This window comes from Dermacentor silvarum, chromosome 3, assembly GCF_013339745.2.
Source record: "Dermacentor silvarum isolate Dsil-2018 chromosome 3, BIME_Dsil_1.4, whole genome shotgun sequence".
In the NCBI taxonomy this organism is placed as follows: Eukaryota; Metazoa; Arthropoda; class Arachnida; order Ixodida; family Ixodidae; genus Dermacentor; species Dermacentor silvarum.
This window is the reverse complement of record NC_051156.1, coordinates 8,209,577-8,225,348: the sequence shown is the minus strand read 5'-3', so window position 1 is coordinate 8,225,348 and position 15,772 is coordinate 8,209,577. Positions and strand designations below refer to the sequence as shown.

General features: G+C 47.3%; 1 protein-coding gene across 1 annotated transcript in view; it reads left to right on the top strand.

The window, feature by feature from the left end:
- Positions 1-2,719: 2,719 nt before the first annotated feature.
- Positions 2,720-15,772, top strand: part of LOC119443716 (3-oxoacyl-[acyl-carrier-protein] reductase FabG) — an 89,061-nt gene continuing 76,008 nt past the window's right edge. The window contains exon 1 of the mRNA XM_037708426.2: positions 2,720-2,888. Coding sequence (XP_037564354.2) covers positions 2,852-2,888 — 37 coding nt within the window. The 5' untranslated portion in view covers positions 2,720-2,851. The remainder of the gene's footprint in view (positions 2,889-15,772) is intronic.

Genomic DNA, 15,772 nt, shown 5'->3' with positions numbered 1-15,772 from the left:
CAGAGAGTGATTACGTAGTACAATTTATACACAAGCAAATTGAAGTTTTTCTCCCCGTTTTCCAGAAAATGCTTATTTCTTCGATGTTCCTGTGCATGTTTCATGCTTGTTGTTCTACGATCAACCATACGAAGTGACAGAAACTAAAGCCAGAGAAGGTATAGGGGAAGTTAATTGTTATTTTTGGTTGAAATATAGAAATAATCAGGTAATGTGAAACTAAAGTAGTCGAAAAGATAACTTTGCCGCAGGTGGGGACCGAACCCACATCATACGCATTACGCGTGTGTGACTTTATACCAATTAAGCTATCGCGGCGCCATCTCTCGGGTCACTGGGTACCTTGGGTATTTGTGTTGGTGTAAAGATTAGGCATGGAAGCGTTAGCCATCCCCATAGACCCGTAGTTCATAGATTTAGTTCGAAACTTAAACCTTTCTCAGACACAGATCCCGGCTTTTCGGGACTGAAATAACTGTCAAAGGTTCTTAAATGCGAATATTCTGCAACTGCAGAGAAATTGGATTATCGAACGTATCAAAGTACAAGTATGCGCTGCTAATTTCGGTGGTTGTTGAACGTTCCTTTTCTGCATACAAACTAATACTCCGTCAAAAAAATCACATCATAAAACTTGAAAATATTTACATAGTGCTTGTTTGTCATTGCTTTCACAACCTTTCTCATGGTCACACTAGATTTCAGATAAATATTGTAAACTACGCAGTTTGCCTTATTCCATTTTACCCAGTAAATAACTTGAATTTCACTCAGCAGAGATTTAGAGGGCTGTGTTCCTTAAATAATCGCAATCCATCCTCACACCTACACGGGAGTTATATTTAATTGTGCCTCTGTATCCCTGAATGACAGTATTTGGACAGTATATGTCTTAAATCTTTGGTACCTGTATGGGTGCCTAAAATAGCATTTTTAGTTCCTTAACACCCGGTTTCTAGTTATAACGTATTTATTTTCGTTCAATGAATGAAACTGTGGCTAGTGTTATAATAAAAAAAAAAACGATTTTTTCTTTCCCCTCCTCACATAGTCCCGCTTCAATCGCTGCTTCCATACCACCCTTGCAGATGTTGGTGACAATTTGTTCTGAACCGCTTTTCGCCCGAAGCTTCGCCACCTATTTGCATCGACCTTGGCGGAGCGCCCAACTGAAGATATATAGTGTGCGCCGTCCAGTCATCACCAGTGACAGGAGTGCACATTCGGTTTGACTGCACTGCGCGATGAACTGCGATATTTGCGTTTCTGTTCTGGTTCTCCTGGTTCTCTTTTATGTGAAAGCGAGAAAAGATGACTGCGCAAACTGCAGCACTGCGCACCGCTGTTTGCATTTCATTCGACGCCGATAGCACATGTGGTTTCGCCGCACTGTGCGATAATACTCGCCCTATACAGTGATATTTAGCTTCTGTTTTCTTTGATCTTTCCTTCTTAGCTTTCAAATAAAAGAGGACCAGAACAGAAATAAAAAGGGGGAACATCATCGCGCAGTACGGTCAAACCGGACGTGCGCGCCTGTCAATGATGACGACTGGACGGTGCGCACTATACCTTCAGTTATGCTCTCTGCGTTTTGTGTGACACCGATAGTACTATCGATCTAAAAGTTTTCGGACCACGGGATCTCATAAAACGCTAAATATCCGAGCAGCCTTTAAAAGTAGCCAGTAAAACTGTACATCACAATGTTGTTCGCATATACCAGTAGAGGCTGGAAATGGGAATACCAGGCTGCGTTTTGAGGCTGCGGAGATATTCAGCTTTTTGTCAGATCCTTTGGTCCCGTAAGCATTTTTGGTTGATAGTACATGCTGGTTCGAATGATTCGATGGTTAAATGTTAATTAAATATGGGAGGCTGGGCTGTCCAACGCGGACTCGCGTGACCAGTGTAGACTGGCGTGGCGGCCCGGCAGACCGCTCGGACCACAGAGGTCCCAGATTAATGACCCCCGCAAGCTGAACAGGAACAAGTAGACGTTTATTTGATACACGTAGCACGCTCGAGCTGGCTCGTTGACCACTGCCGAAACCTCGTCGCTGGTTGCCTTCTTGTACCGTTGGTGCTGTCATGAACAGCACCACCACTGGCTCGTAGTGGCTCTAGCACTACAACGTAACGATATTTGTATTCTGTCGCTTTTTCGCGGTAATTATTCCTTTAATTTATTATTTTATCCGTACCGTATTTGACGCGGAATTACGTCGACTATGTCAATTCAACGACTGGCACGCCGCCGCGCCATCGCTATATCGTCGAGAATTAAGAGAAGTTTATTTCAATAAACTCATTCATGGAAATACATATCAACTTGCTTTCAAGTACAAGAAAACATTGACATCGGTCACTGGGCACGGTGGAATATAAGAAATGAGGAGTAGAAAATAAAATCGGGTGGCACATAAAATAGGGCCTGAGACTTCTGCCGCAGTTGGCGGCAGATGAGGCGTTTCTTATCATGTGGGTATACTGCGCTAGACATACAAGTTTATGCCGTCGTAGCGTATCGTCTGCACCTGCAGACGGCTGTATGTCTGTAGCATCAGCATCAGCAGCATCTGTATGTCTCGCACTGCATATGTTGCACAAATAGTGAACGGTGTGAAATGTCAGTCTCGTTATCAGCGGAGTCAGCGGAGACGCTGCAGTTGAAATCTGCCGCTAGCAGAGATAAAAACTTTTCTGTTTTAGCCCTTGGAGCCTCTCACGGAACGGAAGAATATACTGCGCACGTGCGGACGGGATTGCGAGGCCCTTTACACTGTTGCAGGGCGGCTTCTTGTTGTCTCTGCACCTAGCAGCCAGAGGATTCGTCAGCAGCGGTTGCAGCATGCCAGACCTGACGGGAAAGGTGGCCTTGATCACGGGTAAGTTCTCGATATAACTGAGACGCGTGACAGTGTTTGGCGTGCGAAATATCGGTGCAACACATGGAGAGGAAAATGCCGTGTTCCGCAAATACTCCCGACGCAAGCTGTGAACTCTATACGCACCGATGAGGGCTCTTGAGAACGTTCACACTACACTATCGGAGAGCGGGTCCTTTTATGGTGCTTCTATTTTCGTGTTGTACCACAGAAATGAAAACTTCAGCTCGGGTCTTTGTTATTCAAAGGTATGTGAAACGCGTTTGAATAAATAACCCGGTGGCCATAGGCGCCAAATACGGGTGGGCTCTGCACCCCCCCCCCCCCCCCCTATCCCCCCCCCTTCCCCGCTCCTAATATGTCATTACCAGAGTCCTGTTCCCCACATCGTTTATGGTTTCTGTTGAGTTGCCTCTACCTTTTCCCTTAAAATGTTATTGTGGCAAAAAGCTAACTGCGTCATTGCTGACGCGGACGTGCATGGCTTTTATTCATACTTTCGCTTTGTTTCTGAAAATCCTGACAATAGGAAAACAAGCGCATTGGAAGCACCAACGGCGGCTACGTCGTCCGTATTTTTTCACTTCAACACGTTATTTTAATTTCCTGTGTAAACACCATGCACAGACACATATTTCAATGTGTACCCAGGACAAAATTTATTATATTTTTAAAGAGAAAGAGGTAGCCAACTAACAATTATTTCTAAGGATATGGATAGCCTATCTCTATATAGAGAATAAATATGTTGCTGTATGTTCAGCTCGCTAAAAATTGCTTTGCGCGCTTTTTTGACACTGAAAAAGACCTGCAGACTTCAGTGACCCCATCAACGGTGTGTAAAATGCACGTGAATGATATGTGTCTCCATATTGCTTATCTTTCCACTATGTAATGTTAGCGACTCATGAAAAAAATCACTTACGATAATTTACAACATTTATTGACGATGAAAACATCGCAACGTGCATGCAGAGGTCATAAATAAGTATAATTAACTTAGGATTCGAAGTGAGGCCAACCCGGATTCACTCGAAATCAGAATCAATAGCAGTCATGCGCAGCAGAGCATCCACTAGGACTCAGAAAGAAAAAAAGAGGCTGCGGTTTCACTGGAAAGGCGAAGCAGTATCAGTGATAGCGAAACATAAGACAATTACACGAAGGATGATTCTTCCCGTATAAATCTGTGTAAGAGCCGCACCCCTAGCTTGAACGCAAATATTTTTTAAAAATCCAATCGAGAAGCACTCGCGTTCAATGCCTCTTCCGATCGTGCTCCACTGCGAATTTTCCCGCGCAGCGTACTTTCGCGCGTCGCAACTATATATATATATATATATATATATATATATATATATATATATATATATATATATATATATATATATTATTATATATAAAGTCGCTTACAACTTAAGAAGACAGGAGAGGCGCCCCGCCCTGATCACTGAAGCGCAGCAGCCGATTGCCACCGCGACTAAAGAAATAGTCCCGCTGACGCGACTCGGCCCAGCTCGAAGCGCGGGCTGTCATGTCCTCCGTCGGCGGGGGCAGCGGTCGTCCGGCTCATGACGTCAGTCTAGAGTGCACGCCCATTGATGGATGCTCGTGTGCATCCGCCTTTGAGAGGCAAATGCCGCTGCCTTCTAAAGTTGTACACGACTATAGATGGTGAGAGGAGGCGATCGCGGAGGTTTACGGCGGATTTCATATTCGTAGTTGGAAAAATTAGATAAAATGGCCCGTTCCCATGTAAGGGTCATCAAAATTGCGGCAAAAAAGTGCGTCCGTCAGACGAGTCTGCACGTTGGTTATATTGCCTATATCAGTGGTAGTAACATTTACTTACTAATTAAAATAAGAAACATCGTGCAATGCACGGACCATGTAATCCTGTAAATATCTCGCTGGATGACCACGAGCAGTCGCTATCACAACGCTGGCATTATGGAGAACGCCGGCAGCGGGGGCTAACGGTTCGTACAGCCATGCGATTCACCGCGACTCCAAAAATTACATTCATCATCATCATCTGCATATCTTTATGTTCACTACAGGACAGCCTCTGTCAGCGATCTCCAATTACCCCTGTCTCTTAGGCTATGCGATCTGCAATACTTGGGGCGCGGAAAAACAGCCTAAGAAGGAAGACAGCACGCATGAAGTTACCAGCCATCTCTGCTCGCCCTTTATCATTGCACCCCCCAATGGTTACCAACAATTGGATACGGCACGCGGGCCCCGTAAGCGTCAACCGCGCACAGTCATTCGCAGCTGCGGCAGGGCTAGATGAGAAGACACGTGCTCTCCTCCCCATGTGCACATTTGATCACGTGACCTCCAACTAACCCGATTATTGAGCGTGTGGGAAGATAATAACCATTAAGCCGCCATCCTCTTCGGCTCAGTGTTACGGGCTTTTTCTCGCACCCACAGTGGCTCATATGACTTTTGACACTCATATGACATTGACACTCATATGACTTTTGGACTTTATATGGAATATCACGGCGACGACGACAGCGAGAATTTGCCTGGAGTGTCGATACAATTGCTGTCGCAATAAAATGAGAAATAGAAAGCAGGCGTTGAGCTCGCTTCTACCGTGGCAGTGGACGTTGCAATATGCACCGGCTACAAACACAGCAAGAGCTACAACGACAAAACCAACATTGGGCACCTCGCTTATCGGTACTTCGCCAGAACCAGTCTGATGCTGAAAATGAAGCCTGTTTCCCGCCGTATAAGCACCAGCGGAAACATAAGACTATGCAAGCGGGGAGCCAGCGCACGCGAAGGGACCAGCCATCTCGGATGGCCCGAACTTGAACTCGGCGCAGATTAACTCGAAAATAAAGCGCGTGACCCGCGTAAGTATGGCAGAGGCAGGAAAAGTAGGAGTTGAGGACTCGTGTGTTCTGGCTGCTAGGCGAAAGAAGACTCCACGCCGCTATCAAGAAGGTTCCTCAACTCACGTGTTACCATCAGCGAGTGACATGTACCACCAGAGGTTCTATGAAGTACTTGAAACAGTGCTGTCTTCGTTAAACAACAGGTATCCACCTGATATCTGGCAGCATAAGTCCCACATTGAGCAGCTTGCCATAGGGAAGGAAGACGAAGCATACATAAAATGGTTCTACGATGACGACCTTGAACCAGGACGCCTGATTTTGCACAGAGATATGCTGATTGACATTTTAAGCCAGCAACGGTCGGCATCATTGCACACATTCGGGGACGTCGTGCACATGTTTATAGGGGGCAAGGGCGGACACCTGCGAAACATTTTGCCAGAAATGGCCAAGCTAAAAAAAATTGCGTTGGCCATACCGGTCTCGTCGACCACAACCGAGAGGTCCTTTTCTGGTCTTCGGCGACTGAAAATGTACTTGCGGTCGACGACTGGATAAGCCCGTTTGAACCATCTGAGAATTTTGCATGCCCACAAAGAACTATCCCGCAAAATAAATTTGAATAAGGTTGCTGATGACTTCATTCCAGATCAAGTGCCCGAACGAACACTTTTTCAAAAATGGCGAAATCATCGCATCAGACAACGAACTGATGTCTTTAATAGGAGAGAGAAAGGCACCAACTGACAAGTCAAAGCAAACCACCTGGCATTGAAAACAACGCAACGTTCCTCTGTATAACAACAAGTTATACAGATCGAGGAACGAAAATGGAGTCCACAACAGCGCAAGCAGAATGATGCCGTTTGGGTAAGAAAAGACGCGTGGTTGCTCTATTTGTAAAACTCCATAGTCTTTCTGTGCACTTTCCGTTATAAATATTTTTCGTCATATGATGCATTTGCCGCTAAATAACACAATCCACGCTGTTACTATATTTGCTATCGAGTCCTTTCGCGCTTTTGAAATTTTGCTGTCTTATTTATTTGTTAATATGTTTATTTATTTGGGCACCTGATAATTTTTACTCTATAATCCTGTATTCTGCCTCCGGAAAATAAACTAAACCCGTGGCATAAGGCATGCTTTGACAAGTAATGAAACTATCTCCCTAACGTGTTTAACTGAATCCGCTTGTCGCATGGCTCAACTAAGAGACATCAGTCTCTTGGCGGTGCGAGGGGACTCAGGCTGTAAAACTGAATTGTCTCCCACTTTGAGGTCTTGCACATACTCATATAAGCTCGTCACTTCAGAGAACAATCTTTCGAGGTCACACGAAGTTTCTAGTGTAACTAGTAGGAAAGGTAATTATATATATATATATATATATATATATATATATATGGGTGGGGATCGGAAAGCTGGTCAGGCCCCAGACCCCCCGCCCCCCGGAAAAATTAAAACTTTCCGCCTATGCCGGTGGCAGTGGCATGCCGTATCTGCTAATAAATTTGCGTCATTCAGAAAAGTGATGATGATGAGGAGGAGGAATACTCTATTGAAAAGGGGTTGGGGTGAAAGGTTATGAGCTCGATGGGTGGGGCCCCAAGTCCAGGGCTCCACTGGCCTCTGCCGCCTGCCTTACGTGACCCAGAAGTGCTAGCTGCACCTCGGGGTCAGAGCTGGCGAGTTGTGCCTCCCATTGCTCTAAAGTGTACAATAGTTCAAATTTACCTAAAAAGGTATTTAAATTTGGTGGTCTATTTTGGCAACCCCACGAAATGTGGTATAGCGATGGCGAGCCACCACACCACGGACAGGCGTGCCCATACAGCGTTGGAAAAATTTTGTTTAATCTTTGTAGGTTTGGAAAGACCCCCGTTTGAATCCTGCGGAGGTCTATGGCGTCCTCCCCTTCTAATGATTTGTGGGCGGTGCTGTATTTTTGTCGCGTGCCACGCTGGTGAGCAAGAACTTCGCGAGGGGTCATTCGGGATGGGTCGTTGTCGTCCTCGGATGACTCCTGCTGGAATGTTTGGGGGAATTGACAGTGCGGTCGAGGCTCTGCTCGGTTCGTGAGCCCTCGAGCAAAAGCGTCCGCACTCTCGTTTCCCTCCAGGCCTGTGTGTCCCGGATACCAGATCAACCTGTATCTGTTTGTCAATTTCGCGCCTACCCGCCTAGGAAAATTTTAACTTTTATGGGGAGGCGGCCGTTCAAAAAAAAAAAAAAAAAAAAAAAACGGCATGCATCCTGCGAGTCGGAGATGATAGTCGTGTGTGGTTCCTCCCTCCGTTCTTGCTCTTTGATCGCCAGGGCAATGGCAAAGCGCGTTGCCCATAAAGTGATGTCATCCGCATATAAGGTGTATCTCAACTGCGGTACATCATCCAGGGCCCGCGCGAGTCCTCTCATTGCGATATTAAAGAGCAGAGGAGAGATGATGGCTTCTTGAGGGGTACCTTTGTTCGGCATCTGAAAACGTTCCGACGTGACTTGTGCTACGCTTACTGTAGCTCTCCTCCCTGTTAGGAAAGCATTTATGTAATTGAAGGTGTGTTCTCCACATCCGATGTTGTTTAATTCGGATAGGATGGCCCTATGTGAGATATTGTCGAACGCTCCTTTTAGATCAAGTGCTAGTATTAGGTGTTCTCCTCCTTTGGGTGCGGAGCTCAGGACTTCCTCTTGTAATAAGAGGAATGCGTCCTGAGTGGAGAGGCCGCTGCGGAAACCCAGCATAGTGGCTGGGAATAGGCCCTTGTCATCTATGAAGTTTTGAAGCCGAGTGTGAATAACCCGTTCAAAAAGCTTTCCCACGCACGACGTCAGAGATATGGGTCTCAGTGCCTGCAGGGATGGCTTCTTCCCGAGTTTCGGTATCGTTATAATTTTGGCTTCTTTCTATTCATCGGGGATCATCCCTTTGAGTCAATAGTGTTCATTACAATGGTTTGTCAATGCCTCTATGACTTTATAACTGAGGTTCCTAATCATTGCGTTTGTAATTTGGTCTGCACCAGGGGTAGTATTTCTTTTGGCCGCCTGAGTTGCCGGAAAGACCTCTTCCTTGGTTATTGGGGCGTCGAGTTTCTCATTTTTTACAACCGTGTAGTTAATTGGACTCCTGGTAGTACTGGTATGTTCTCCGATGTATATGTTTTTAAGGAATTGTAGTAATTCCTCATCCGTACCCGAAAACTCGTCCGTGATTCTCTGTAATGTTTTGCTCGTCACCGATTTTGAATTTTCTGGGTCGAGCATGTTCCTCAGGATGACCCAAGTTTTTGCAGTGCTCAGAGTGTCCTGTAGCGAGCTGCAGAACTGTATCCATCCCTCGGTCGCAATTTTGCTAGCGTACTGATTCGCCTCCTCCGCTAGAGCAGCGATTCTGCGGAGTAGGTTCCTATTTAGTCTTTGGGTTTTCACCTCTTTCAGTAGACTGCGCCTGCTCTCCCACAGGTGGAGCAGGTGCCTGTCTACTGCAGGCGTCTCTGTTGTTCTCGCAATGCGTTTAGATGTTTGTTTGTGTGACGATCTTATGTATTCTGACCAGTCCCCCATCGATTCCGGTACGGAGTCGGGTGGGGGACTGTGTCGTCGGAACCTTTCCCAGTCAGTGATGACCACGTCCCCTATGACCCTGCGTAGTTTGGGGGTCTAGAGGGAAATGCTGATTATGTGGTGATCACTGCCTAGGTTCTCTTCGAGATTTGTCCAGTTGGTGTCCTTAATATTACGTGTGAAGGTGACGTCTGGAAACGTGTCTCTACTTACGCTGTTACACATCCTCGTAGGCGTGGTGGGGAGCGTAATTAAGCTCATTCCTAGTTTGGATACGGCGTGTTCGAGACGCGTTCCCTTGGGAGAATCCCTCGGATAGCCCCTAGTGGTGTTGGGTGCGTTAAAGTCTCTCAACACCACGAGTCTGTCTCTGGCCCCTGCAATTCTGACTGCCTCCGTAAGGAGTTCTGCAAAGTCCTCATTTCTATCTTTAGGAGGACTGCATAGATTTACTACCACAGTCCTCGCCCTGCCTCTCTTCAGAGGAAGGAGGCTAATTATTTGATGATTTATCTCTAGGCTTTCTACATGTTCCATCTTTGCTGCAATGCTCTTGCTAACCAGTGTGGCTACGCGGGGATAATTGAGATCTTGGAGACAGTAATATCCCTGTAGTTTGACCATCTTTGGGCCAACTTCCTGCAGGCATATTACGTCTGGCTGAATCGGAGCTGAGACTATGCAATTTTGGAGTGCTGCTGCGCGCTTGTGAAAAGTGCGACAGTTCCACTGCCAAATCTCTAATTGTTCTGCACTTTTCATATTATTTTTGGCCATGCTGCATGGGCGTATCCGCGTCGTCGCGGCCCGCTTTTGATGGTTTGTCACTAACCGGGGTGGACAGGGGGCGTTTGTTTATTGACCTCTGCAATCCTCCCACGGCTTCGTTAACATACTGCCTCTGGATTCTCAGTTCTTCTGCGACGAAAGCTTTATATTCCGTCATGAAATCGCCTAAACGTTTATTGAAGTTTGCTATACCTTCCCTGTTTTCCTGAACCTGGGTCTGCACTTGCTGTATTAGTTCGCTGCTTTGCGACGGGGTACCGAATATGTCTTCACCCATCCCTTCGCTCGTTTCTGTTTTCTCCTCGTTGGTAGGACGCTTTTGCGCCTCTTTCTTACCCTCGTTGGGGTTGCCTACCGACCCTGAGGTTTGCAGTGTTTATTGGCATTTTCGAATTTTTTCTCCATTGATGAGATTGCCAATTGTTACTCTTTGCGTTCCGCGGTCATTTGATTTTTAAGCTGTTTAATTTCTTGTGTTAATCCTTTATTCTCTTCTATAATTTTACTATGAACTGCGCGGCAAGCTTGCGAGACACTCGTTTGGTTTTCTTCTATCAACAGCCTTCTTTAGAAGGGTCAATTCGTATACGACAATGTGCCGGATTATTTTAGGAAACATTGCCGAGAACTTCCAAGTAGTATTTGGGTCGAAGGACAGCCCTAATCACTGGCTTTGCTGGCTTGCAATCGTGTTAGCTCCACGGGGCCACGAAAACCACTCAGACGCTATTTCCGGTATCTCGTGAAAGCCACAATGACTAAGCCCGTAGTAGAAAAACTGGAACACATGTCGGGGCAGCCAGCCTGTAGGGATGCGGAAAGCTTCCTCAGCGTGCCTGTAAGATACCTTGCAGGCTGCTTTCGCCAAGGTATCCCAGTCCTCGCCGTGAGCCTGTCTTCGCCCAGGCACCAGTCGCCGTATAAGCGAATGATGCACACCACGGAATGTCATTTTTGCTACGCGAGATTTTTGTAGTGGATGATCTTGAACGCAGTTTGCGGGACGCGTTGTGCCAGTGTGTACGCGACCCATAGTGCCGTATTTATCAGCGCTCTTTCAAAGCGAATCTTTCTTTGCCTCATGGCCCCGGTCTTTATTTATTTTGTGCTGTAAAATAGGGAGCAGTGGGGATGTGGCTATGAGAGAGAGAACGACGACGAGCGAGATAAACCTTTGTTCTGCCGCCCATCATGAAACTCACCTGCCTTTTCTTCAAACTCGTATTCGTATACTGACAGTCCAAACGTTACTGAACATATATGCTTCTCCCCAGAGACGCTCCTTCTATATGTTTATTAGAGAACCGACTGCATTCTTTGAGAATCAATGGTCCAGACTACATTGTCCCCAGGTAGTTTTTGTGCAGAAACTATTAGAGCCATTAGAAATATCAATCCGTGATGTGGATTTTCAAAATTTCCCTACTGCGACAGTAAGCGTTGAATTCGATGATATATTTCCTAATAACGCTAAACTCCTGCCTATTCCATACCTAAAAAGTTTGCTTGATGACCACCTCGAGAACCTCCAAATAAATGCAGTAATAGCCACAGATGCTTCTGTCAGTGAAAAGAAGGCAGGAGTGGGTATTTTTTCGGCATCATTAAATTGGTCTTTCTCCCTTCGACTACCCGACTTTACGCCAATATTTCAGGCGGAGTTATTAGCGATCATCCTAGCTCTACGAAAACTTCCCACATCTATTACTTCAGCCGTAATCGTAACCAACTCCTTGTCTGTTTGCTCCGCTTTATCAGTGCCCAATTCATATATCATTCTCCGAGAATTTCATTCATCCATCCCCCACCATTTACGCCTTATCCATCCGGTATGGGTGCCAGGGCACGTGGGGCTCACTTTAAACGAATCTGCAGACGCGCCAGCAGCGGCATCTCTTAACGGCCCGGTACTGAGGATCCTAAGACCTTCGGCATACGTCACTTCTGCAAGATTTAAAAAAATTCTGTCCAAGAAGAACATGCCAAATCACGTGTACTCAATAACACCGATTTTCAGCACCTTAGGTTTCCTTGGCACAGCAGATGGTGTTCAACAAGAAAATTTGAAGTGTCGTTTACTAGAATGCGTTGCCGAATATCAAGGCTTAATTTCTATACCCATAGGTCTGGTTTGGCGCCTTCCCCTCAATGCTTTTATTGCAATGAACCCGAAACTATGGATCATTTCTTTATAGAGTGTCGTAGGTTCACCGTGCATAGAAAACGACTTCTAGAAGGTCCCCTCCGCCAACTTGGATTGACCGTTACGCTACCTATCATTCTATCTCTGGGGGCGTCGGCACTAGGACACTGTAATAGGAACGTATGTGATGCCATATTTAATTTTGTAACGGAAACAAGGAGACTGCCATGCTAATTTTTTTTCACAAGACAACAAAAATATTTGCTTCAAGTTTTAAGATGGTATGGCATGAAAATTGGCATGAATGGCGTAGACGCTGTTCAGCACGGAGCTTTCGTAAGGCTGGGCGGCCGAAGACTTCCGTGAATGCTGCCTTGAAAGCGGACCAGGTTTGGAGGTCCCGCTCATGATTGCGGAACCAGAGGTTCGCAACGTCAGCAACATAGAAGATGACGGAACGTAACTTCGTCGGGTCATCCCACTTGTTGTTCTCACTGACGTGCTCATAGGTAGAGAGCCAATCTTCCACGTCAGTCTCACCGGCTCCGCTGAAGACGGGGGGGGGTCCCGCTGCCGCTGGACGGCGCCGCAAATGATGGGCGCGGCGGAAGCTGCTGGCGGATTGTCGGTAGGCTCGAGCATGGTAGCGGCTGAAGCAGTCGGCAACGTTCGGCTGCGAAGTTCCAGGGTGAGGTCGGGGATTGCAGCACCTCCACCAAATGTGATATGACGATTTATTAGACGTCTCACGCAATCGAGGCAGTCCACGAACGCTGATGGTGCGCACAGCGACAGACGCAAGGGCACTTCTTCCTCTTCTTCACTACAATATTAACGATTATAATTATTTTATTATCTCATTCTTAAGTAAGAAAATCCCATTTAGGTATCCTTAATTTTTCTTCTCACTGCCGCCCGATTCATGGCCATAGTGGGTTGTGCTATTTATATAGGCACCAAACCAAACCAAACCAAATCTGCCGCCCGATTCATGGCCAATCCCCCGTAGTGGGTTGTGCTATTTCTATAGGCACCAAACCAAACCAACCAAACCAACCAAACCAGACCATCAGATAAGGCATACCATACCATATCATACCTTGTTTCGGGGCTCGATCGGCTGTGCTACCTCTCGCTGCTCTATCGTTATAGTCGCGAACACTTACTTCCCAAAGTGCTTCGCGACATTTGGGGGAAGGTGCTGGACCTTTTGCAAACCTGGAACTCCGAATCCGGACGATCCCTGTCACATCTCCCATGCCTGAGGAGCCTAGTCCTACCGATTCACCCCAGGCACCGCCTCCGGTCGTCTGTCCTGGTGTGCCACGCCAACCGGATCCTCCCATTCTCAATGGCACTGGCGATCATGACGTTGAGGACTGGCTGCCATTGTACGACCGAGTGAGTACCCACAACAAATGGAATGAAGCTGACAAGCTTGGTTACGTACCATTATACCTTTCCGGTGTCGCCCATCTTTGGTTCCGAAACCACGAGGCTGACTTTTCACCTGGTCAGCATTCCGAACAAAACTTCAAGAAGTCTTCGGTCGGCCTGCTGTGCGCAAACTTCGGGCTGAACAACAGCTTCGCTGTCATGCCCAATAAAAGGGGAAAACTTTACCAGCTACATTCAAGATGTAGTTGACATTTGCTGGCGTATCAAGCCAGATATGACCGCGACCGAAGATGACAAGATCAAGAACATATTGAAAGACATAGAAGATGGCGCCTTCTAAATGCTCTTGATGAAGAATACTCAGACGGTCAACGACCTCATAACACTTTGCCAGAGCTATGAAGAGCTACGCAAACAACGGCTTTCTACGCGCCGAGATGTCGCTCCGGCCGTCGCTATTTCAGCTATGAGTGACGATGTCAGTGCTACTCCTTCCAGTTCAGCAATCTTCGACCAAATCAAGCAATTTGTACGAGAAGTGGCACGCCAACTCTCTCTTCTGCCAGCCAGTCAAGCGTCAGAGTCGCCCTTGTCTACCGATCTCCGTCAAGTGATACAAGAAGAAGTCGCTAACGCCGTACCACATCCTCATCAACCGCCTCCTACGCCTGTTCCACTTAACGCCTGTTCCACTTACGTACGCTGCCGTTGTCGCGAATCCAAGGCCTCCGTCTGCAGCCATTCAATACAGACCTACCAGCGCATTTCCTTCACCTCCGCAAGTAGCTGCAACATATGCACCTACAAGCAGCTACTGGCCGCCACAGCAGCCCGTGCGCCCACCTCGCCAATATTTCCATCAGTCTCCGCCCGCTGTTATTAATCCATGGCGCACCCATGACAACCGCCCAATCTGTTATTCGCGCGGACTACCTTGGCATGTAGCACGGCTTTGGCGCCGGCGCGGATGGTGTCCTTCGGATCCTCAGAGGGCAGAAAGCAACGGATTCGACTCTCCGTTCCGTTCCGCTACTACCGCTCAGCCCTTGGAAGCCTCACCTCCTGCTTCCCGAACCTTCAATACCAGTCGGTCTCTGTCTCCCCGTCGGCGTTCTCTGTCGCCGCTTATCAGTGGCCCTGAAGCTATCCGAGAGAAAAACTAAGGAACGCAGTTCCGGTGGCAAGAAGTGCGATCTCAGCGAACTCCTCAAGACCTCATTTATTTTCTGCGAACGTCCTTGAAGTTTATGCAGAAGACATTGCCGTTCATGCGCTTGTAGACATGGGAGAAGCAATATCAGTGATTTCGGACTAGCTTAGTCTTAAACTTAGAAAAGTCGGAACGCCATATTCTGCCATTTCATTACGTACAGCAAGCGCTTCGTCGATTGAACCCTTATATAGGGAAGAGTAGCGTGCGTGTTGTTATAAGCGGCACCTTCTTCCGTGTTGAATTCGTTGTTCTGCCCCGCTGCTCCCACGCCATGATTCTAGGATGGGACTTTCTGCCATCTCATAATGCCGTTATAGATTGTGCCCGTGCTGAACTCGCGCTGTCACCATTCGGCAACAACGTTTTTGAAGATACTGATGACGCTTCCGTCGTGTGTTTGTCACCGCCGAGACCGAGATTCCTCCATACTCTGCCCCACTTGTACCCGTTTCCTGCGTTGGGTTTTCCGACTCCACAGTTGTTTTCGCGCCGTCTAAGCTTGTTGCTCGCCGCCATCCCTTCTTGCTTCCTTTTGCCCTTCTTGCCATTCGGCAAGGTTCCAGCGCACTTCATGTTTCGAACCTGTTTCCTTGCCCTGCTCGCCTGCTCCACACGATGAGTGTCTTGGTTATGCTGACGAAATCGAACCAAGCTTTCTTTATGATGTGCCTGACGACCCTGCTTCTCCTCAGGTTGACGCTATGGCCCTTCCAGTTTCTCCTCCCACGCCACCGTGTGACCCAACATTTTCCCGGTGTATTGATCGCAACGTCACTTCAGGTCAGCACGCCCAGATCGTCGATGTCCTTGATCGATTTCACACGTCATTCGACCTACAACAATCTCGCTTAGGCCGTGCTTCCACTGTTGTCCATCACATCGACACCAGCACCCATGCGCATTTACGCCACAGGCC